The sequence below is a fragment of the Desmodus rotundus genome, chromosome 9 (genome assembly GCF_022682495.2).
Source record: "Desmodus rotundus isolate HL8 chromosome 9, HLdesRot8A.1, whole genome shotgun sequence".
Taxonomy (NCBI): Eukaryota; Metazoa; Chordata; class Mammalia; order Chiroptera; family Phyllostomidae; genus Desmodus; species Desmodus rotundus.
The window spans coordinates 42,085,071-42,108,601 of record NC_071395.1 but is presented as its reverse complement, the minus strand read 5'-3'; the positions used below and the strand labels follow the sequence as shown (position 1 = coordinate 42,108,601).

General features: G+C 50.8%; 1 protein-coding gene across 6 annotated transcripts in view; it reads left to right on the top strand.

Annotated features, from left to right (window-relative positions):
• Positions 1-23,531, top strand: part of COL5A3 (collagen type V alpha 3 chain) — a 46,022-nt gene that overhangs the window by 504 nt on the left and 21,987 nt on the right. For 4 of the 6 annotated variants that reach the window (XM_053911492.1, XM_024557060.3, XM_045192540.2 and 1 more), the window contains exons 2-31: positions 3,546-3,707; positions 3,802-3,991; positions 4,064-4,220; positions 4,945-5,049; positions 5,326-5,478; positions 7,245-7,358; positions 7,460-7,606; positions 8,750-8,797; positions 8,871-8,912; positions 9,227-9,289; positions 9,774-9,848; positions 9,929-10,012; positions 10,217-10,273; positions 10,363-10,416; positions 10,601-10,654; positions 11,227-11,280; positions 11,362-11,415; positions 11,607-11,660; positions 12,018-12,062; positions 12,169-12,222; positions 12,400-12,444; positions 12,601-12,654; positions 12,791-12,835; positions 13,788-13,841; positions 13,944-13,988; positions 14,131-14,184; positions 15,892-15,936; positions 16,044-16,097; positions 16,243-16,350; positions 16,792-16,845. In XM_053911492.1, the coding sequence (XP_053767467.1) occupies positions 3,546-3,707; positions 3,802-3,991; positions 4,064-4,220; positions 4,945-5,049; positions 5,326-5,478; positions 7,245-7,358; positions 7,460-7,606; positions 8,750-8,797; positions 8,871-8,912; positions 9,227-9,289; positions 9,774-9,848; positions 9,929-10,012; positions 10,217-10,273; positions 10,363-10,416; positions 10,601-10,654; positions 11,227-11,280; positions 11,362-11,415; positions 11,607-11,660; positions 12,018-12,062; positions 12,169-12,222; positions 12,400-12,444; positions 12,601-12,654; positions 12,791-12,835; positions 13,788-13,841; positions 13,944-13,988; positions 14,131-14,184; positions 15,892-15,936; positions 16,044-16,097; positions 16,243-16,350; positions 16,792-16,845 (2,324 nt within the window). The remainder of the gene's footprint in view (positions 1-3,545; positions 3,708-3,801; positions 3,992-4,063; positions 4,221-4,944; positions 5,050-5,325; positions 5,479-7,244; positions 7,359-7,459; positions 7,607-8,749; positions 8,798-8,870; positions 8,913-9,226; positions 9,290-9,773; positions 9,849-9,928; positions 10,013-10,216; positions 10,274-10,362; positions 10,417-10,600; positions 10,655-11,226; positions 11,281-11,361; positions 11,416-11,606; positions 11,661-12,017; positions 12,063-12,168; positions 12,223-12,399; positions 12,445-12,600; positions 12,655-12,790; positions 12,836-13,787; positions 13,842-13,943; positions 13,989-14,130; positions 14,185-15,891; positions 15,937-16,043; positions 16,098-16,242; positions 16,351-16,791; positions 16,846-23,531) is intronic. The other 2 variants (XM_053911493.1, XM_045192541.2) reach the window with 1 other exon arrangement.

Here is a 23,531-nt window from a genome sequence, read left to right as displayed (position 1 = left end):
GTGTCTCTGTGTGTGTGGGGGGGGCGGATTTTGAGAAGAAGCGTGTGTGTTACGCCTTATGACAGTGCGTTTCTGGGCGACCCTATGAGGGGGGCGGGGTGACTTGGGGACGTGAATAATTGCCAGTGAGGACAAGACGGTGAGTGGCGCGGTGTGGGAGAGGGCTAGTCGGAGACTCACGCTCACCTTTGAGTCTCCCCAAATGGCTTTACTCTGCTCTCTCTCTTCCTCCTCTTCTCCCAATAGTCTTGCGACCATCTCCTCTCCCCAACCTCCTCCCCCCTCCCCCCTCGCCATGCGCCCCAGAACTGGGATCAGCACCATGGACAGGGCCTCGGGAGGGCCGCGGTGAGGGGCGAGGCAGGGCGGGGCGGGGGGCGGGGTGGGGCGGGGCGGAGGGCTGGCGGGGGCAAGAGTAGAAATTGCTTCCCACCCCAGCTGAGCGAGCCTGGGGTGTTTTTCCCGAGGAATTTCTCAGGAGCCCCCCCAAGGGTCCCGGGGGCCGCCGGACGGGTGAGTCAGCGCTGACGCACGCCCAGCTGCGCGCATCTGGCTGGATGCCGCGCCCGCCCCGCAGGGTTCCGGGTGCTGGGCACCCGGGGTTTGGGTTTGGGAAGATCATGGTCCCTCAAGTGGTGGTCGAGAGGGCTTCCCTAGTCTGTGAGATCCCAGGCCAAGCCCTCTTGGAAACCCCTCCTTCAGGTAAGCTCAGCTCCCCCAACGCACACACATCACTTTCTCACTTTCTCTGAAGTCCGGGGAGGTGCCTGCTCACGTGGGTAATCCCAGATTGGCCTATGCCCCATTCCCACGCTCGCACGTCCACACAGTCGTTCAGTCTCAGGCAATTAATCAGAATACAAGCCCTTGGGACACCGGGAATGTTAAACACCGGTGCCCACGCCCAGGCAGCCCCATCAGCCACCCGCCACACGGTCACAGCTTCTGTCACCCTCCCACGCTTTCAAAGTCTCACATATGCTTCCACTGGCATTCATACAGCACCGTCAACACTCCCAACCAGCCCCCCACTCGCTGACTTGGCCACGCGTTCACATATTAGCGCCTTGCCCCAGCTCCAGTCTCAGCTATTACAGTCCCAAACTCACCTGTGTGATCGCACCGTGTGACAGCACCTGGCTCACACGGACACATGGCACAGGTCAAAGAACTGAACCCAGTCCGTACATTATTGGCCAAATACAGACGTTGGCACACCACAGGTCACACTCCTAGACATTCTCTGGTTCATCTGGAGTCACACACATGCACAGTCTCATGCGCATGCGCAGTAGCACAGCACACGCTTGCACACACACTCACACCTGTGCTCTCCTACACTTCTGGGGGTGCCCCAGCCAGGTTGCAGCCTGGTCTCTGCCTGCCTCCCTCCACAGCCTAGGCCTCACCCAGTGTCTCCAGGGGCCTGACCTCCACAGGGGAGAGTCTGTGGGGGAAGGGTGGGCTGGGTCCTTGACAAACCCCCAGCTCCTGACTCTGCAGGCAAGACTCAATGCCTCTTGTGTGTCTCCTTGTCATGAAGCCAGCCACAAAAAGAAAGGGAAGTCAGTTTTTGAAAGGTCATTTAAGAAGGGCTGCAAGATTGAAGCAAAAGACATTTGGGTTAGATAATGGGAAGGACTTTTTAAAAAATGTATTGATGAGAGAGAGAGAGAGAGAGAGAGAGAGAGAGAGAGAGAGAGAGACTTTTTCCACTTATTTATGCCTTCATTGGTTGGTCCTTGTGTGTGCCCTGACTGAGAATTGAGCCTGCAACCTTGGGACAATGCTGTAACCAACGGAGCTATGCTGCCACAGCTGGGAGGGCTTTTGGTCAATAGGAGACTTTTCCCACTGAAGAGACTGAGGCCTGGATGAGGGGAGAGCCTGGGAGAGCCACACTGGGTGGGGTCATGGATCTGCGCCCTCCCCTGGGTCCCAGCCTGGAGGGGGCCAGCTGGGCTGGTCATTCCATGAGGGAGTGACCCTTGCGGTCAGCAGAGCCTGGGAGCCCAGATCTTAGCCCCAAGGGTCTGTAACCCAAATACCTCTTAATGACAGCCCAGCCACAGAGCAGGCAATTAGAGATAGGGTTGGTGATGGTGGCAGGGTTGGGGGGGGGCAGAGAGAGAGGGAGGAATAGAGAGAGCAGTTCACAGAGAGACAGAGAGAAAGGCACTGAGATGGAGACATTCAGAGAGGCAGACTGGAGAACAAATAAAATATCAAGAGACAGAGAGACCAAGAGAGAGGGAGAAGGGGGAGAGGAAGAGGGAGAGGGAGACTGATTCAGAGCTGGACGTGGAGAGAGACCTGGAAAGACCGAGACAGAAAGTGGGGCAGAGAGAGGGTGGGGCAGGGAAAAGAAGGAAGAAAGAAAAGAAAAAGCAGAAGGAGGCTGGGGGCAAGAGGGAGCTGAAGCTGAAACGGGCCGTACAGAGTCTGGGGAATGAAGAGTCTGACCCAGCAGGAGCTGGGATGGGGCTCCTCATCCAAGCCCCTACCTCCCCCAAGTCTGGCCCCCTACCCCTACTTCCAATAGTGAGGTCAGCAGAGCCGCCCCCAGGGTGAAGTCATGGGTAGATCAGTAGAATATAGCGCCTGCCAAGAGGCTGGGTCAGGGGGTCAGTGGGACGTCTGCTGGGGGGAGGGTGGTGGAGAAGAGGGGAGATCAGGCAGGGGCTTTGGGACCAGGGGTAGTCCCCACCCACCCCTGCCCAAGCCATGTGGTTCCACTTAGTGCTGGCCAGCCTGGGCTGTGCGGGGTGGGGCTGGTAGGACTGCTTGGATTAGGATCTGGTTGGGCCAGACCAATCCCTTCCTTTGCTGGGATGAGAGGGAGTAGGTCAGAGATCAGGAGGTTATCAGAGAGAGGTGGTCATAGAGAAACCAAAGAGGGAGATAAAATGGGGATGTCACAGGTCAGATGGGGGAGACTGGGGCAGGCAGAGGAGGTCAGGGGGATGGCTCAAGAAAGAGTGGTCAGAGGGGGAGATATAAGTGGCAGTAGTCACAGGGAGGAGATCATGGGTGACGGTGGCCAGAGTGGAAGTCAGAAGGAAGCAGTCAGGAGAGGGGGTGGTCAGAAGGAACAGTTCAGGGCACGGTGGTCAAAGGAAGAGGTCAGAGGGAGGAGATGGGGGAAGGTACACAAGGAGAGGGGGGTCCTCTCTAAGTGTGTTCCCCCTGGCAGGGGGCTTCAGGCCTGAGAAGCAGCCCCAGGGAGTTGGTGTGGGGGAGTGCGGAGAGGGGGATGGTCTGGCTCTGGGGCTCAGGCCAGGAAGCTTTTATTCATCCCAGAACTAGGTCAGTGTATTTTTCTCTCACCAAAACCAAGGGGAAAAAACACAACAAAACAGGAGTCAACAGGCTAATGAGGCCGGAACAGCTGTGGGGTGGTGAGGGGGGTGAGGGTCCCGACCTGCTCCCTCTCCCTGACCCACAAACAGTGTGTGTGTTGGGGGAGCTGAGTCTCCAAACCTGAGCCACTCACATGGAGTCCTGAGCTTGTCTTAACTGCCTTGCACCCCGGCTTCTTTCTGTAGCAGACCCTGTGGATGTGCTGAAGGTGCTGGGCGTGCGGGGGGGCCAGGCTGGGGTCCCTGAGGTGCCTGGCTTCTGCCCCCAGAGGGCTCCAGAGGGTGACCGGGCATTCAGAGTGGGCAAGACCAGCACACTAGGCGCCCCCACGTGGGAACTCTTTCCAGGTAGGTCAGTGTGGGAAGGGCTGCGGGCATCCTGGGAGCATGGGTCAGTCCCAGGTCACCTGAGTTGCCCCTTTCTCTCTGACCCCCTTATCAGATGGACACTTTCCTGAGAACTTCTCTGTGCTGATCACTCTTCGGGCCCAACCAGCCAACCAGTCTGTCCTTCTATCCATTTATGATGAGGGTGGTGCCCAGCAGTTGGGCCTGGTGCTGGGGCCAGCTCTGGGCCTCCTAGGTGGGACCTTTAGACCCCTCCCCCAGCAGGTCAACCTCATGGATGGCAGGTGAGTAAGGGAGGGTGAGGGTCCTAAGAGTCGTGGGTGAGAAACACCCCTCATTGAGACTTCTTCCTGTAGATGGCACCGTGTGGCAATCAGTGTGGATGGCAGTATGGTGACCCTGGTGGCTGACTGTGAACCTCAGCCCCCTGTGTTGGGTCAGGGGCCTCGATTCATCAGCACAGGTGGACTCATTGTGCTGGGGACCCAGGATCTCGGGGAGGAGAATTTCGAGGTAGGGGGTTCAGTGATCAGGAAAGCTAAGGCAGAGGGCAGGTGGAAGTTTTATACACGGCCTGGCCTCTGGAAAAGAGATTGGAGAAGAGGGGTGTCCTGCTTACTGCCAGGGAGCTGGGAGGAGGGGCCCCAGGAATCATGGTGCATCTGTGTGGTGTGGGACCGTGAGACTCCAGAGCCACAAAAAGATCCTGTGCAATGGCACGTACGTGGCTTGCGGCGAGAGGATAAGGTTGTGGTGCAGGACTGCGCTCGTGGTGGTGGTGTGTGACTGTGTGCAAGGGGTTATGATGCTGGGAGCTGGCAGGCATGGCACGGTGGTGCTGGCTGTGGAACAGGTCTGGTTTGGTGTGGTGGCTGCAGCTGATGACTGTGTCACCTCCAGGAGGCCAGTGGCCTCATCCATCTGTTGTCCCCCTTCTCCTCAGTACTTTGAAGACGACCTGGCACGTAGTAGGTGTCACCATGTGTCTAAGAGCCTCTGATGGCATAGATGTTGGGGGGCGTGGTTTGCGGTTGTGATTTGCTGCGACCCTGATAGAATCTTTCTCCTCTCAGTTTTAAGGGGCAGACCCCCCCACCCTCCGCCACGGGGCTGTGGTGGGGCCACCTCTTCCTTATATTTAGGACTCTCTAGGTGAAGAAGCACCAGGCCTTGGTGCTTGGAATGGGGGTCAGAGTCAGTCTGTGGCTCCCTTTGCCGTCTTCCACCCTCTCTCTAGGGGGACATTCAGGAGCTGCTGATAAGCCCAGATCCTCAGGCTGCCTTCCAGGCCTGTGAGCAGTACCTTCCTGGCTGTGATTACCTGGACCCCACAGCCACCGGGGTGAGTGAGAGGCATGTCCTGAGGTCACAGGCTGAGTCACCGCTGGCTCCACGTCTCAGGAATGAGTGAATTCTGAGCTCCATCCTTGGGCCTGAGTGACTCCTGTCCTCACACAGATCCTAGGAATGAGTGACCTTGACCCAATGTCATAAGGCTGAGTGAGCTTTGGCTTCAAAACATAGGATCAATGGGCCACATGCCAATGTAGTCCCAGGTGACCTGAGTGATGAAGACTCCACAGAGGGCCTCTGGACCTGACTGAGTGCCTCTTCCCAGGTCCCCCAGAGTGAGCCAGAAACCCCTCCCCCTCAACGGAAGAGGAAAGGAAAGGGGAAGAAAAAAGGCCGTGGTCGTAAGGGGAAGGGCAGGAAGAAGAAGAACAAGGAGACCTTGACCCTGGCTCCATCTCTTGATTCCCTGGAGAACCAGGTAAGGGACCTGTGTCCTCTCACCTTTGATCTTTGACTGCCCGACTTCTGGTCTCTGATTCTCACTGACGACTGGCACTTCGTTGAAGGACTCTGCTCCTAGTGTCCAACCCTTGACTTCTGATTTCTTTTAGCTGCCTGATGACTGGGGGATGGGCAGGAAGTCTAGTCTTAAGAGCTCTTCCGCCTCTGCCCCCAAGTTCTGGGGGGCTCGTTGGAGGGGCACACCCAGATGAGGACCTTATTGTTAAAGGGCTCGTGATGAGGGTGCTGTGCGAGGGCAGCTGGGGTGAATGATGGGTTTCTTGGTTAGTGTGCTATTGCTTGGGGTTGACTGGTTGGGGCCATTGAGGGTTATTTATTGGGGGGTCATTAATTGAAATGGGGGGCACTATCTGACCTCTCTGATAGAGATCGCTGATTGTGAGGGTCGCTATAGGGAGAGAGGTATTACTTGAGGTCGATGTTGGGGGGTGTCCCCATTGGAGGTCACTGATGGTATTATGGGGGTCACTAGTTTAGGGGTAGTGGGTGTGGGGCCATTGCTGGGGGTCATTACTTGAGGAGGTTGTCCACGAGGGATTACTGGCTGGAAGGCACTAGTTGGAGGAGTGACTTTCACGGGGTCATGGATGAGGTAATTGGTTTGGGAGTCCCCAGTGGGTTTTTCTTTGGGGACTCATGGATGGGTCATCGGTGAGTGGTCTTGCTATTTGATGTTGGGGGTCACTGTTTGGGAAGCACTGGCCAGGCTCCCTTATGGGTGTTCATTGTTGGAGAACCGCTGGCTGGGGAATAATTGATTAGGGATCGCTGGTGGGGCTTATTAATTGGGGGGTCACCGGTTAGTGCTTGTTGTGGGGGTGACACTGCTTGGGGTTGTTGACTGAAGAGCTCACTGAGTGGAAGAGTGACTGGCTGCCGCTGTTGGTGGGTCACTAACTGAAGGGTACACTGATGGGTCACTGGTTATAGGAATAACTGTGGGGGGGGCAATGATGTAGCTTATTGTTGGGGATCACTGCTTAGGTGTCTGGATGGGGACCACCAGTCAGGGGTCATTGATGGGGGTCATTAGCTGGTGGGTCACCAGGCAGGGATCCTTGGTGTTCCTTGGTGAAGGCCATTGGCTGTGGTCCTTGTTTAGGGTAGGGTCACTGGTTGTACTACATCTGCTCTCAGTATTAGTGCAGAGAAAGAGGTTATTACTCAGGCCCAGAGCAGGGACACCATGAGTAGCCTGCCCCTCCTCAGCCCCTTCCTCAGCCCCAGCCCCTTACCTAGGCCCCCACTGCCTCCTACCTGCCCTTGACCTGACCCAGTTCCTCTGCTGCTGTCCAGGCCAGGAGGAGCTGCCACTCTCTCACTTATTGTGACCTGGCTGGCTGACTGTGGAGCTTGATTTGGAGAGGACATGTGGGATAGGTTTCTGAGAGTCTGGCCCTGAGTGCTGTACCTTGAACCTGACCTTTGGACTCTGGAGCCATCCCAGCTCTGTCTTCCATGCTTCCCAGACCTGGCTCAGACCTACTTCTCCTCCACACATGAAGGCTCCCCCTGCTGGCTGTCCTGGTCCAGCCCGCACTCCGTTGCCTCCAGTGGCCAGCCCCCTACCCCACACTCCTCTTGGTTTCTGGGAATCTTCCAATGTCCCCTTCCCTAGACTGAGTGCTAAGGATGGGTGGGGCAGGGCCTATCTTCTCCTTTGCCTCCTTTTCGTCTTGACTGGTCTGACCTTAAACCTGATACTGTCTGTCCCTTCTCCAGACCTCCACTGACACCCCCAAGATGGAGACAGCAGCTCCAACTCTGCCTCCAACTCCCACACCCCTCGTTGTCACCACTACTGTGACTAATGTCCGCAACACCACCACCCTAGAGGTCAGTGGGGACTTAAAGGGCTGGAAGGGAAGGTCCCTGGGCAGTGGTGGCGACAGATGATGAGGTCAGGAGCAAACCTTGGTCTGTCCTCATGCCCTCAGGAAGGCCTGGACCCTGACAATGGAACTGAACTGGGGACCCTGGAGACTGAGTTAGCCAGAGAAGATGAAGAAGGAGGTGGCCCCACGGCGGGCCCTGACTTCCGGGCAGCAGAACAGTCATCACGAGCTCAGTTCCAGATCTTTCCTGTGAGTCTGGGTGGGTGGGTTAGGCACAGGGGGAGCCACACATGGTCACGTTCTCTCTCTTGCCTCCTTTTTATCTTTCCTAGAATGGCTTCCCACCACCCCAACCCAGTTGACAAATATTTATCGACAGACACTGCGCTGTGACAGGCACTGTGCTAATAGACGGCTCCCTGGGTGGGGTGATTCATTCAACATTTAGTATAAGCATGAGGGGAAGCCACTGGAGATGGAGCGAGATCAGAGTCTGAGCTTGGAAAGCTCCTTTTGGCTGCCGAACAGCCTATGGACCATAGGGGGAGCCAGAGGGGCAGCAGGGAAACCGGTAGTCTCAGCTGCAGAGGGCGGTGGCCTGGAGGAGGGCAGTGGAGGTGGGGATAGAAACAAGTGGACAGATTTGCGCTGTGCTCCATTTCGGTCTTGCTGCTGGAGGTGGAGAAAGATGTAAGGATGACTGGGTAGATTCCTGATGGGACCGTTGACTGAGATGGGGAAGCCTGAGGGAGGAGCAGGTGCCAAGGATCTCACTTCACATGTGATAAATTGGCAATGCTTGTTTGGCATCCAAATGGAGATGTTAAGTGGGTGGTTGGTTAGAAGATTCTGGAATTCAAGAGACATGCTCTAGGCTGGAGATAAAGACTTGGGACTGATTAACAAAGATGCTATTTTAAGCCAAAAATTAGATGAAATTGCCTAGGAAAATAACACAGACAGAGAAGGGGACCCAGGTCCTAGCCTTGGTGTTGGACAGGGTGGAGGTGAAAAATTCTTATTAACATATCCTGAGTGCCTGTAATGTGCCAAACATTGTTTTATCTTATTCATATTTTCATGGGATACATACAGTCATTATTCACCTACAGACTTTGCAGGGGATGCCATAGAAGTTGAATAAGCTGCTGACCATCTCTCAGCTAGTGAGAGACAGCTCCAGGATTAGGACCTCACAACAGGCTCTAGGGTGTGTGCCCTTCACCTTGACACAGCATGGCTAGCTAGCAGCTGGAAGCTGAGCTGCTCAAAACACATTGGTTTTGCACACATGCACACAAGTGTGTGTGATGAGTGTGAGGTTGGTTAGCTGGGAATCCTTTGGCTGAGTTCCAGGGCTCACATCTCTTTTCTCTCCACCCCCTGCCCCAGGGCGCTGGAGAGAAGGGAGCGAAAGGAGAACCTGCAGTGATTGAAGAGGTGAGGGGCCTGGGGCTGGGAGAAAGTGGTGGCATCTGAGCTACAATGGGGGTCACACTCATTTCTCCTGCAGGGACAGCAGTTTGAGGGACCTCCAGGAGCCCCAGGACCCCGGGTGAGTCATGGCTACATTCCCCTCTTCCTGTCTTTCTCTTCCAGTTGGGGTCTTTGAGCCCCTGGGGTGAGGATTTGGGATGCAATGTTGCCAAGCCATTTGAAGACTATTGGACATTTGAAACTCAAAGGATGTCAAAGTAGAGACTGGAGTGTAAAGGCGATGGATGGGAGTTAGTATAGTGTTAGGGGGCCAGGAATGGCTCAGTGGTGGGGTGGGGAGGTCAGCATGGGGTCAGGGTCAGCGGTGGGTCAGAAGTCAGCCTGGTTCACACATTGCACTTCTCATGACCTCTGTTCCTCTGCCCTCAACAGGGGGTGGTCGGCCCCTCAGGCCCTCCTGGACCCCCAGGATTCCTTGGGGACCCTGGTCCACCGGTAAGAGGATCCCCTAGGGTATATCCACCTTGGGGAATCAGGCTGTGGGGCTGAGGCTGGGAGCCTGGATGTCTGAACATGGGGCTGAGAGGCTAGGCCTGGGGACAGCAGCCTGGGCTGGGGCTGACCCTCCTGCTCCTCTCTCTCCCCATCTGGGAGCCGTCACGCCGGCTCTGGCTCCTCTTCTGTCTCTGGGGGCCTGTCTCCTGCATTTCTCCCTGTGTCTGTCTCTGTCTCTGAGTATCTTTCATCTGTTTTTCTCCCTGTGTCTCTGTTTCTACATCTCTCTTCTGTTTGTCTTTCTGTCTCTCTCTCTGTGCTCTGCCTCCGCCACTTTTTCTGACTGCCTCCCTCCATCTCTCTGTCTCGCCTACTCTCTTTCCCTTTCTCCCTGCCTCCCCCTCTCCACTTCTCCTCCTCCCTCTCTACCTCTCACCTCCACCCCCCCTCCCTCTCTGCCTCTCTGTGTGTTGCCCTCCCTCAGGGTCCTGCTGGCCTCCCAGGCATCCCTGGCATCGACGGGGTCCGGGGCCTGCCGGGCACGGTGATCATGATGCCGGTAAGGAGGAGATAGGGTGGCACAGCCTTGGGGGGTGGAGCCTCTGCTTGGGGCCTCCCTCACTACCAGTTGCCTGCTAGTTCCAGTATGCAAGCGGCTCCTTCAAAGGACCCCCAGTCTCCTTCCAGCAGGCACAGGCTCAGGCAATACTGCAACAGGCTCAGGTGTGTGGAGGACCACTAGGGGACCGATGCGGGGGGGGGGGGGGGGTGGTAATGGGAGGACATTGACAAAATGGCAGAGACGGGGGGTAATGAAGGGCTAGTCAGGAGATGGGTAGATATTTGTCTCCTGAGGATCCCTCTGGCGGGTGGGGGTGTTGGAGTCTTGTGGGAGATCTGAGGCTCTGCTGCCCTCTGTCTTTCCAGCTCTCTATGAAAGGCCCCCCTGGCCCAGTAGGGCTCACTGGGCGCCCAGGCCCCGTGGTGAGTAAAGAGGCTGCGTGGAGGAGGGAGACACATCGATGGAGAGGGGAAACCTACTCTAATCACACTACCCCATCTCTTCTCCCAAGGGTCTCCCTGGGTATCCAGGTCTGAAAGGAGAGATGGGAGAAATGGGACCGCAGGTGAGATCAGTGGGGGTGGGGACAGGATTTCTGGGCAAGGGTCTTCCCCAAGGGCCAAAGGGTGAAATGCAAGTTGGGGAAGATGACAGAGGGGCTGGGGATACCCTTGTAATTACTGCCCTTGCATGTAATGATTTAGAATAAGTCCTTCCTCCTTCGTATTCCTCTTGCCATTCTCTTCTAGGGTCCCCGAGGCCTTCAGGGACCCGTTGGGCCCCCTGGCCGACAGGGCAAGATGGTGAGTGTCCTAGGCCCTTGGGTCATCTCTTATCCATTGCTCAACACCCAATATGAGCCTCAGCTATCTGCTCTCAGGGTCTGTCGGTGCCATTGGTGGGATAAGGGTAGAGGACCCAGGGTGGCTCCACTGAATGTGGGACCAAAGAACCTGGCCAGGTCACAGAGTCAGGGAAGACTTGCCTGAGGAAATGAGGCTTGAGCTGAGATCTGAGGCAGAGCCAGGTAAAGGGGAGAGGAAGGGCATTCCACTAGGAGGAACAGCATGTGCAAGAGGACAAGCCTGGCACCTCGGGGGAAAGGAACTAGGTGATTCCAGAGAGGTTCATGTGCCATGAGAAACGCACAGTGGGACAGTTAATGGAGATAGAAGATGAGGGTTCTTAACTTTTGTGAGGATGGTGACTTGGACTAGAGAAGAGGCAATGGTTATGAAGAGTGATGGAGGGGTTTGAGGTATATTTGGGAGGTTAAACTAATAATACAAACGGAAGCTCCCAGCACAGGACTCTGCATGAGGAAGGGGCTCAATAAATGGCAGTAGCTGCCTTGATGATGTCCCCTCCCCCACAGGGACGCTCTGGAGCGGATGGGGCTCGGGGCCTCCCAGGAGACACAGGACCTAAGGTAGGTGATGGGGCCAGGACTGAAACTTGAGGAAATGCCAGGGTCAAGGATTTAAAGCTCAACTGCTGTCCCTTTGTGCAGGGTGATAGGGGCTTCGATGGCCTTCCAGGGCTGCCTGGTGAGAAGGGTCAAAGGGTGAGTGTGTGAGACCCCTCCCTCCTGCCAGAGCCCCCTCCCAATATTCATGAGCCCCACCCCTGCCATCCCCGCCCCTGGCATCAGAGCCTCCTTTCCTGTGTCTGAGTCCTCACTCTTCAGGTCCCATCTCCCTTCCCGTCTCCATCCTCACCTTTCCACACTGACCTCCCTTCTGCTCCCCATCCCAGGGTGGCTTTGGCCATATGGGGCAGCCTGGTCCTCCAGGAGAAGATGGTGAGAAGGTAAGTTTAGAAGTAAGTTAGGAGACGGTTTGGGCTGGAAGCCAGAGTGAGAGTCAGAGAGGAGTAGAGTACTCAGGGGACAAGATGAGGGGCGAGGGTCTGCACTGGAGGCCAGGAGGCCCCAGTGAAGCTCAGAGAGGCAGACGGAGAGCTGAGGGCTAGTGCTGGGGTTAGGGGTGAGACTCAGGATAGGTGGTCTGGGTTTGGGGTCGGGGTTTGAATCGAATCACACAGGCTCAGTCAGCTGGACCCTGATGTGTGCCCTGACCCTGGCATCCCCTGGCTGCCCAAGTGAGGAAAGGGGGTTCTTCAAGGGTCCTACCTCCCCCCTCCCCAACTGATGACGTTTTCTCCCAGGGAGCAGAGGGACCTCCAGGGCCCACTGGACAGGCGGGGGAGCCGGTGAGTGTCAGGGGGTTCCTTCCTTGCCCGGTGCAGGGGACGGGAAGTCAGGACTCATGGAGCCTCAGAGCAGTGAGGAGGGAATAACGTCCCTATTTCCTTGCAGGGTCCCCGAGGACTGATTGGCCCTAGAGGCTCCCCTGGCCCCCTGGGAAGCCCGGTGAGAATGTCGCTGTCTCTCCACATCCCTGCCTGTCTTCTCACCTTCCTGTGCATGTCCACTGCTGCTGCCTAGTTGCTTTTCTGTGCGCCCACCTTTCCACCTGCACCTCACAGCATCTCAGACGCAGGCTCCTGTGCGTGTGTCCGCCTGGTCTCACAGTTTCTCCTCCCTCAGGGTGCAGTTGGCATTGATGGTGCTCCAGGTGCCAAAGGGAATGTGGTACGTGTTCTACCCTGACCCTGATGCTCTCTGACACTCCGACCCCATGACCATCCACATCCTTGTCTCCTTCTATGACCTGCCCCATGTCAGCTTCACTGACACCTCAACACCATGATCCCTCCCAGCTTCATGAAGCCCCCACTTTCTCCACAGGGTCCTCCAGGAGAACCAGGCCCCCCAGGACAGCAGGGAAATCCTGGGTCCCAGGTTTGAGCTATATTTCTCAATAACATGGGATGGTGATGGTCAGCCGAGGTCATAGACCACCCCCAGCTTCCCCAACTGCAGCACTCACCACCCCTTTCTCATGCCTTCCTTTGACCCCCCTTTTTTATGTCCCCAGGGAATCCCTGGCCCCCAGGGACCCATTGGCATTCCTGGGGAGAAGGTGAGTTGCAGCTCTATCTGTGCACCCTGTCCCCCCAAAGATGTCTTGTTTCAATTCTGTCTGCAGGAAAATCTTCCCATCAGGGCCCCTTTGGTTAGCTCTGGATAATGATAAATTGCAACATTCCCCAAACAAAGTGTCCTTGTTGGGTAAGGGTAGGTTGGGAGAAATTGAAAGCCACCAAAGCCAGATCACATAAGGGGATATTGTCAGGATACGGGAGGGCCCTCACAAGCTAGTCACAGAAAATATTACCAGGACTCCTGGGCCAGGAAAGCCCTTCTCTCTGGGGTCCTACGGTTCAGCTTTTCCCCTCTGTGCCTGTTCCCATCTCCCCTGGCAGTCAGGCTTCTTTCTATTCATATTTAGTGTGTGCTTACCCAGCTTTCCTTTCCACATGACCTTGAGCTGCTTTGTTACCATTTCAGCCCACAGTTCCTCGTGACCTTATGGTTTCTTTACCCCAATTCAGCTGATCCTAGTTTCTATCAGATAAATTGCAGGAGAGAATCTGATTGGCTTAGCTGGGCCAAGTTACCTGCCTCTGTTTGCAGGACATAGGGAGTGTGACCTGTTAACTGTTGGCAGGATATAGGGGGCCACCTCATGTTTGCTGAGGCCTATCCCTCTTCAGATGAAGCTGTGGGTGGGAGGCACTTCTAAAGAAAGGGGTGTGCTTAGGGAGTCCCAACTTCAACACGTCTCTCACACCATTTTTCTACCCCTTGTCTCCACCCGCACAGAGGCAGAGGATTTCTGAGGCTCCGGGAGGGGAGGGGGCTTAGCCAGGGTCACAGAGCAAGTCTGGACAGAGCTGGGGTGAGGTTTCCTGACCCCGGGGATCTGCTTGTTCTGGAACCTCGATGCAGCTGCATGTCTGAGTAGGGCTGTTCCTGGTGGGATGCCAGGCTCTGAGACCCTCTGTTTCTTCCTGCTGTTCATTATCTTTCAGGGTCTCCCTGGACACCCAGGAATTCCAGGCCTCACAGGATCTGATGGCCCTCCAGTAAGACCTGGATGCTGAAAGAGGGAGGAAGAAGAAAGGGGAAGCTTGGGAATTGGGGTGGTAACTGTAGGTCTCTGACAATTTAGACTATTTTTCCCCCAGGGTCATCCAGGCCATGAGGGCCCCACAGGAGAGAAAGGAGCTCAGGTAAGTGAGCAGGAGAGAGGCTGCATTGGGGACAAGAGGTGGCAGGCAGCACCAAGGGTCAGGGGCTAATGAGGAGAGAGATGAGGGCATGGAGAATAGGAGGGGAGAAGATAGGATGGCACTAATCTTGTCTTCATCTTAGGGTTCACCAGGGTCGGCAGGCCCTCGGGGATATCCTGGACCTCGGGGTGTGAAGGTAGGTGATACTTGGGGCCTGCAAGTAGGGGTGACTCATTAGCATTGGTTTCAGGGAGGCTGCTCCTTTAGAAACATATGCATGCGCGATGAGAGGGATCAGTCTGCCAGTGTACTGGCAGTGGGGTTTGGGTCTGAGCGGCGACACAAAGTATGTGTGTTACCTTGGAGCTGAACAGCCAAAGGACAGACTTATGGTGTAGTCATCACCTTGTAGTTGAGAACAGCTGGGTCCATTTGAAGCCAAGCCCTGTTCACTGTAGCACCTATGTCACATCCAAGCCCAGGTCAGCACACTGTAGTGGAGCAGAAGGTTGTTTTAAAGCTCAAGCCCAGCTTTGGCTGGTGTAGCTCAGTGGATTGAGCATGGGCTGTGAACCAAAGGGTTACCAGTTTGATTTCCAGGCAGAGCACATGCCTGGGTTGTGGGCCAGGACCCCAGTGGGGGCCACGTGAGAGGCAACCACACATTTATGTTTCTCTCCCTCTCTTTCTCCTTCCTTTCCCCCTCTCTAAAAAATTAAATAAATAAATACATAAATACATAAAATACTAAAAAAAAAAAGCTCAAGCCCATAGTCACGCAATCTACAAGCACAACAGTGTGGGGACAAGCTGAGGGCCACACTGTGGCTAAATAGAAGTGCACTGTTGACCAAGGGCAGGGGCAACAGAATTCACATCTATTTGGTAGCTAAGTCTAGTTACATTGTAGCCAAGTACAGGTACTGTTACTTGTGGTCTAAGAAAAAGGTTTGGTGGTGGCCAAGTTTCACTCTTCACATTTTTTGCATTGTACAGAAGCTTAGTTACACTGTAACCAGGGAGGAGGCTGTATTATGGCAGGCCAGAGTACAGTGGGTGGCTAAAGGCATAGTTGTATATAGTTACATTATAGCCAGGCATAGTTATATATAGTTGAAACAGTTGTTATCCCTGAGTCCAGTTACATTGTAGCCAAGGCCAGAAAACAGTTGTTGCCAACCAAGCTCAGTTACATTGTGGTCAAGTGAATTACCCTGTGCCTGGAGGTCATGCTATTGCCAAAACACATAGGAGACTATCCAGTTTCTTTGTAGTCACTGTGCTCAGTTACATTGTGTCTCCCTGTGGCTGGAGACAGTCATGCTATTGTCAAAACACATAGTTAGACAGTATCCTAGTGTAATTCATTTTAGTCTCTGAGCTCAGTTACACTGTAGCCAAGTGCAGCTTTCCTTGGGGCCCAAGCCCAGAGTCTGGTGTGAGCAGCATCTGGGCTTGCACTGAGCAACTCACTGTAGCCAAGCACAGACTTGTCTTGTTGCCAGGCACAGAGTCACACTGTAGCCAGTAAAATGGGGAACATTCCTTTGCTTTAGAGTGAGGCTGGGGCCTGGAATGTTCATCCTCCTTCCCCTGCCAGAAGGAAATGTGGACACAGTGTCCCCATGAGACGGGAATTTGGAACTTGGAAATTTGGCCTTCCCTGCACATCCCCACACAGATGACCTTGGAAAGCTGCCAGGGGGAAGGGGCGGGAGAGAGGCAGCTTCTTGCACACCATGCTAGTGGGCTTTGGGGAAGATCATTCCCTCTGAGGCTGTCCCCACTCCACTCCAGTCCAACATCCTCTTGGGACTGTCCTGGCTGTTTTGTGGCAGGGGACTGAGTTTGGGGCCCTTCTTAAACAGGGGAAGGACTTGAGAGCTTTTTTTTAATTTTTCAGGGTACCTCTGGCAACCGGGGCCTTCAGGGGGAGAAAGGCGAGAAGGTGAGAAGGGAGAGGATTCCTTGGTAGGGGAGCCATAATAATGGTGCTCTGCCTGCGTCCCTTCCCTGAAACCCTGACCTCTGACCTCTGTACTCTCTCCCATCCAGGGAGAGGATGGCTTCCCAGGCTTCAAGGGTGATGGGGGGCTTAAAGGCGATTGGGTAAGATGATCTCCAGCTAATGGGTCTTGTGGGTTTGGGGGACTTGGGGAAGACAGGGCAGGGGTGAGTTGGGGTTAAGACAGAAGGCTGAAGGGAGCAATAGTGAAAAAGGGACTGACATCAGGGCCTCTCTTTTCTATTCCAGGGACCCCCTGGACCCCCAGGTCCCCGGGGAGAGGATGGCCCTGAAGGGCTTAAAGGGCAGGAGGGGCTACCTGGTGAGGAGGGGCCCCCAGGATCAGCTGGGGAGAAGGTGAGTAGACCTTAATCACCCCCTCCAGTCTACTCTCCAGCTTCTCATCCTGTGGTTACAGTATCTTTGGCCTTTTGCCTTCTGCCCTTTGCCTTTCTTTCTCCAACCTCAGGAGACTGCGACCCTCCTAGTGATTTCCTTTAATTCCTCAGCTCAGCATTACGGAGCAATTCCATGCACATTATCTGACTTTTATTTCCATTACAACCATGTGCAATGGGTATTTTAATCCCCATTTTACAGACAAGGAAACTGAGATTTTGGGAATGGTTGAATGAGCTGCCTGAGGACAGGCCCCTACCAGGCAGGAGCCAGGACCTGAAGCCACGTTTGCCTGAATCTCACCCTGCTGCTCCTTCCTCCACGCTCCAGTGGCCTTGCCCTTTCCCCTCTGACATCCAGGTTGCAATTGCTGACCTTTGTTCCATAATCTCTCTGCAGGGTAAACTTGGGGTGCCAGGTCTCCCAGGTTACCCAGGACGTCCAGGCCCTAAGGTAAGAAGCTAGGGGGATGAAGGTGAGCAAGGGCAGGGCTCAGAGACTGATTAACCTCTGGAGATCTGGGCTGTGGTCTGGGGGGTGAGCTATTCACCCCATGGGTCACTGATAAACAGCACAAGATACGGGCTTTGGCAACAGACAGATGTGGGCTCAAACACCCACCCACTAGCCACTATGTGATCCTGGGCGAGTCACCCCCTACTTGCTAAGTCACCCTGGGCAAGTCTCTTGAGCCCATTTTTTCAGTTGCACAATGGAGATACCAGTAGTATCTGTTTCATCCATTTGATTATAATAATGATGATTTTTATGACAATAAAATTGTAGGATTCTTCTTATTTTATGTGATTTAAATTGGTTCAAACATAGCCAGTGAGGAGAAGAATCATAAAAATACCTATCTTACATATCTTGAATTAGTTATAACTTATGTACTTATATAAAAATGTGTGTGGCTTGCCAGTGTTTTGATGGATGAGGCTACTGATTAGACATGTCTTCCTGCCAAAGCTACACCCACATGCATCACTAATGATTTATAGTTTTTGTTTACGTAAATTGGAGCAGAAGCTGAAAGGCATTTGGGGAGATATCTTAGTGTAGAATCCTCCCGGAGATCCATGGTTTTGCCCTCTCAGTCTGGCACAGTTGTCTTGCCCATGTCTAATTTGACAGCAATTTTTTTTTGTGCCGTCCTTTTATATTCAATACTTTCCATTTAACTTAGGCTTTTTAAAAAATTAATCTTTATTGTATTTTTTCCATTACCATTTAGTCCCCTTATACCCCCCACTCCCCAGCAATCACCACACTGTTGTCCATGTCCGTGAGTCCTTTTTCCTTTTTGCTCAATCCCTCCACCCCCAAACCTCCTCCCCCAACTAGCTGTCATCTGCTTTCCATCTATGAGTCTGCCTCTGTTTTGCTTGTTAGTTCAGTTTGTTACTAAATTTCACATATGAGTGAAATCTGTCATATGATATCTGTCTTTCTCTGACTGGTTTATTTCACTTTGCATAATGTTCTCCAGGTCCATTCATACTGTCACAAAGGGTAAAATTTTTGTCTTTCTTACAGCTGAGTAGAATTCCATCGTGTAAATGTTCCATAGTTGTTTTGTCCACTCATCCACTGATGGACACTTGGGCTGCTTCCATATCTTAGTGATTGTAAATAATGCCTCAATGGACATAGGGGTGCGTATGTTCTTTCAAACTAGTGTTTTGTGTTCCTTTGGATATATTCCCAGAAGTGGGATCACTGGGTCAAAAGGCAGATCCATTTTTAATTTTTTGAGATATCTCCACACTGCTTTCCACAGTGGCTGCACCAGTCTGCATTCCCATCAACAGTGCAAAAGGGTTTCCCTTTCTCCACATCCTTGCCAGCACTTTTTATTTGTTGATTTATTGATGATAGCCATTCTGACAGATGTGAGATGGTATCTCATGGTGGTTTTAATTTGCATTTCTCTGATGATTAGTGATGTTGAGCATATTTTCATGTTTATTGACCTCTGTATGTCCTCTTTGGAGAAATGTATATTCAGGTACTTAACCCATTAAAAAATATTTTATTGATTATGCTATTACAGTTGTCCCACTCCCCCCCTTCACTCCACTCCATCCTGCACACCCCTCCCTCCCACATTCCCCCCTATAGTTCATGTCCATGGGTCATACATATAAGTTCTTTGGATTCTACATTTCCTATACTATTCTTACCCTCCCCCTGTCTATTTTCTACCTACCATTTATGCTACTTATTCTCTGTACCTTTCCCCCCTCTCTCCCCCTCCCACTCCCTTGTTGATAACCCTCCATGTGATCTCCACTTCTGTGGTTCTGTTCCTGTTCTAGTTGTTTGCTTAGTTTGCTTTTGTTTTTGTTTTAGGTGTCTTGTTAATAACTGTGAGTTTGCTGTCATTTTACTGTTCATATTTTTTATCTTCTTTTTCTTAGATAAATCCCTTTAACATTTCATATAATAAGGGCTTGTTGATGATGAACTCCTTTAACTTGACCTTATCTGAGAAGCACTTTATCTGCCCTTCCATTCTAAATAAAAGCTTTGCTGGATAGTCATCTTGGATGTAGGTCCTTGCCTTTCATGACTTGGAATACTTCTTGCCAGCCCCTTCTTGCCTGTAAGGTCTCTTTTGAGAAATCAGCTGACAGTCTTTGGGAACTCCTTTGTAGGTAACTCTGTCCTTTTCTCTTGCTGCTTTTAAGATTCTCTTCTTATCTTTAATCTTGGGTAATGTAATTATGATGTGCCTCGGTGTGTTCCTCCTTGGGTCCAGCTTCTTGGGGACTCTCTGAGCTTCCTGGACTTCCTGGAAGTGTATTTCCTTTGACAGATTGGGGAAGTTCTCCTTCATTATCTGTTCAAATAAGTTTTCAATTTTTTGTTCTTCCTCTTCTCCTTCTGGTACCCCTATAATTGAGATGTTGGAATGTTTAAAGTTGTCCTGGAGGTTCCTAAGCCTCTGCTCATTTTTTTGAATTCTTGTTGCTTCATTCTTTTCTGGTTGGATGTTTCTTTCTTCCTTCTGGTCCACAGTGTTGATTTGAGTTCTAGGTTCCTTCGCATCACTATTGGTTCCCTGTACATTTTCCTTTGTTTCTCTTAGCATAGCCTTCATTTTTTCATCTAATTTGTGACCAAATTCAACCAAGTCTGTGAGCTTCCTGATTGCCAGTGTTTTGAACTGTACATCTGATAGGCTGGCTATCTCTTCGTTGCTTTGTTGTATTTTTTCTGGAGTTTTGATCTGTTCTTTCATTTGGGCTTTGCCCATTTTTTAATGGGTTTATTTGATTTTTGGTGTTGAGTTTTGTAAGTACTTTATAAATTTTGGATATTAACTCCTTATCAAATGTATCAGTGAATATGTTCTCCCATTATGTAGGTTGTCTTTTTATTTTGTTGATGTTTTCCTTTGCTGTGCAAAAACTTTTTAGTTCAACGTAGTCCTATTTGTTTATCTTTTCTTTTGTTTCCCTTACCTGGGGAGATATATGTGATAAAAAATTTCTGTGAGCAATATCTGAGATTTTGTTGTCTATGTTTTCCTTTAGGAATTTTATGGTGTTGGGTCTAACATTTAAGTCTTTGATCTATTTTGAATTTATTCTTGTGTGTGATGTAAGAAGGTGGTCTAGTTTCATTTTTATTTACATATCTGTCCAATTTTCACAACACCATTTATTGAATAAACTGTCTTTAGCCCATTGTATGTGCTTGCTTAATTTGTCAAGTATTAATTGACTATAAAGGTATGGGTTTATTTCTGGGCTCTCTATTCTGTTCCATTGACCTATGTGTCTGTTTTTATGCCAGTACCAGGATGTTTTGATTACTATGGCCTGGTAGTATTGTTTGATATTAGGAAGTTCTCCAACTTCGTTCTTCTTTCTCAGGACCACTGTTGCTATGTGGGGCTTTTTGTGGTTCCATATAAATTTTTGAAATATTTATTCTAGTTTTGTGGAAGATATCATTGGAATCTTGATAGGAATTTCATTGAATCTATAGATTGCTTTGGGTAGTATGAACATTTTAATGATGTTAATTCTTCCTATCCATGAACATAGTATGTGCTTCCACTGATTTGTATCTTCTTCAATTTCTTTCTTCAATGTCTTATAATTTTCCAAGTATTTTATATCCTTGGTTATGTTTATTCCTAGGTATTTTATTCTTTTTGAAGCAATTGTGAATGGGATTGTTTTCTTAATTTCCTTTTCTGTTAGTTCATTGTTGGCATATAAAAATGCAACTGATTTCTGGATATTAATTTTGTATCTTGCTACTTTGCTGAATTCATTTATCAGTTCTAGTAGAGTCTTGGTGGAATCTTTGGGGTTCTCTATGTACAGCATCATGCCATCTGCAAATAAAGACAGTTTTACTTCTTTCTTTCCAAATTGGATGCATTTTATTTCTTCTTCTTGTTTGATTGCCGTGGCTAGGGCTTCCAGTACTATGCTGAATAAGAGCGGTGAAAGTGCACATCCCTGTCTTGTTCCCGATCTTAAGGAGAACACTTGTAGTTTTTGCCCATTGAGTACGGTGCTGGCAGTGGGTTTGTCATATATGGCCTTTATTATATTTGGTATGTTCCCTCTATTCCCACTTTACTGAGAGATCATAAATAGGTGTTGGATTTTGTCAAAAGCTTTGTCTGCATCTATTAATATGATCATATGGTTTTTGTCTTTTATTTTGTTTATGTGGTGAATCACATTTATTGATTTATGAATGTTGGATCAACCTTACATTCCTGGAACAAATCCCACTTGATCATGGTGTATGATCTTTTTGATGTATTGCTGTATTTGGTTTGCTAATATTTTGTTGAGGATTTTAGCATCTATGTTCATCAGGGATATTGGCCTATAATTTTCTTTCTTTGTAGTGTCTTTTTCTGGTTTTGGAATTAGGATAATGCTGGCCTCGTAAAATGAGTTTGGAAGCCTTCCCTCTTCTTGAATTTTATGAAATAGTTTGAGGAGAGATGTTAGTTCTTCTCGGAATGTTTGGTAAAATTCTCCTGGTAAAAAGCCATCTGGCCCAGGACTTTTGTTGGTTGGGAGGGTTTTTTTTTTTTTAAAGATTTTATTTATTTATTTTTAGAGAGGGAAAGGGAGGGAGAAAGAGAGAGAAACATCAGTGTGTGGTTGCCACTTGAGTGCCCCCTTCTGGAGATCTGGCCTGCAACCCAGGCATGTGCCCTGACTGGGAATCTATTAGATGACTCTTTGGCTGGCAGTCTGGTGCTCAATCCACTGAGCCACACAGGCCAGAGCATTTTTTTGGAGTTTTTTGATTACTACTTCAATTTCATTAGGTGTAATCTGTTTCTTCAGATTCTCTGATTTATTTTTGGGAGATTGTATGTTTCTAGGAATTTATCCATTTCATCCAGGTTGTCTAGTTTGTTGGCATATAATTGTTCATAATATTTTCATACAATCCTTTGTATTTCTTTGGTGTCAGTTATTTCTCCTCTTTCATTTCTGATTTTATTTATTTGTGTCCTCTCTCTTTTTTCTTGACGAGTCTGGTTAAAAGCATGTCAATTTTTATTTATGTTTTCAAAGAACCAGCTCTTGGATTCATTGATCTTTTGTATCATTTTTTAAGACTCTATTTCACTTATTTCTGTTCTGATCTGTATTTCCTTCCTTCTGCTCACTTTGGGCTTTGTTGTTCTTTTTCAAGTTCCTTTAAATGTGAAGTTAGGTTGTTTATTTGAGCTTTTTTGTGTGTGAGATAGGCCTGTAATGCTATGAATTTCCCTCTTTGGACTGCTTTCCCTGTGCCCCAGAGATTTTGTTTCATTGTGTCCTCATTTTCACTTGTTTCAAGGCACCTTTTGATTTTTCCTTGATCTAATTGTTGACCCATTCATTGTGTAATAACATGTTATTTAGCTGCCATGTCTTCACATGTTTTTCAGTGGTCTTCTTGTGATTGATTTCTAGTTTCATAGCATTGTGGTCAGAGAAGATGCTTGATATGATTTCAATCTTCTTAAATTTATTGAGACTTGGAGAGAACTAAGATGGCAGTGTAGGTAGACACACTGTGCCTCCTCGCACAACCAGAACTGACAGAGAATTGAACGGCAAGGGGGTCCGACACCAAGGAAATAAAAAATAAACATTCATCCAGACCGGTAGGAGGGGCGGAGACGGGCACCGGGGTGGAGAGGACTCACGTGGCTGTGGCAGGATCGAGACTGGTGGAGTGTGTGGCAGGACCGAGACTGGTGGAGTGTGGGATGAATGGCGCAGGCAGTCCGAGCACTAGCAGACCCTGTGGCCCCACATTCGCGCAGATAAACCGAGAGGGCCCGACTCAGAGTGGCGGAGAGCGGGGCAGGCAGAGCGGTGGGTAGCATCCTGCAGCCCCACATTTGCTCACAGATAAGCCAGACGAATGGCGGGGACCGCAGCAGACCGCGCAACCCAGGGCTCCAGCTCGGGGAAATAAAGCCTCAAACTTCTGATTGAAAACACCCGTGGGGGTTGGGGCGGCAGCAGGAGAGACTCCCAGTCTCACGGGAGAGGTCGTTGGAGAGACCCACAGGGGCCTAGAGTGTGCACAGGCCCACCCACTCGGAAACCAGCACCAGAGGGGCCCAGTTTGATTGTGGGTATCAGAGTGAAAGATTGAAATCCGGAGGAGAGTGAAGCGGGTGCCATTGCTCCCTCTCAGCCCCTGCCCCACGTACAGCGCAGCAACCAGCATTACCCTGCCCCTGGGAACACCTAAGGCTCCGCCCCTTAAAGTAACAGACGCGCCAAGACAAAAAAAAAAAAAATGGCCCAAATGACAGAACACTTCAAAGCTCCAGAAAAAATACAGCTAAGCGACGAAGAGATAGCCAACCTATCGGATGCACAGTTCAAAACACTGGTTATCAAGATACTCACAGAATTGGTTGAATCTGTTCGAAAACCAGATGAAAAAATGAAGCCTATGCTAAGAGAAACAAAGGAAAATATACAGGGAACCAATAGTGATGCGAAGGAAACTGGGACTCAAATCAACGGTGTGGACCAGAAGGAAGAAAAAAACTTCCAACCAGAAAAGAATGAAGAAACAAGAACTCAGAAAAATGAGGAGAGGCTTAGGAACCTCCAGGTCATCTTGAAACGTTCCAACATCTG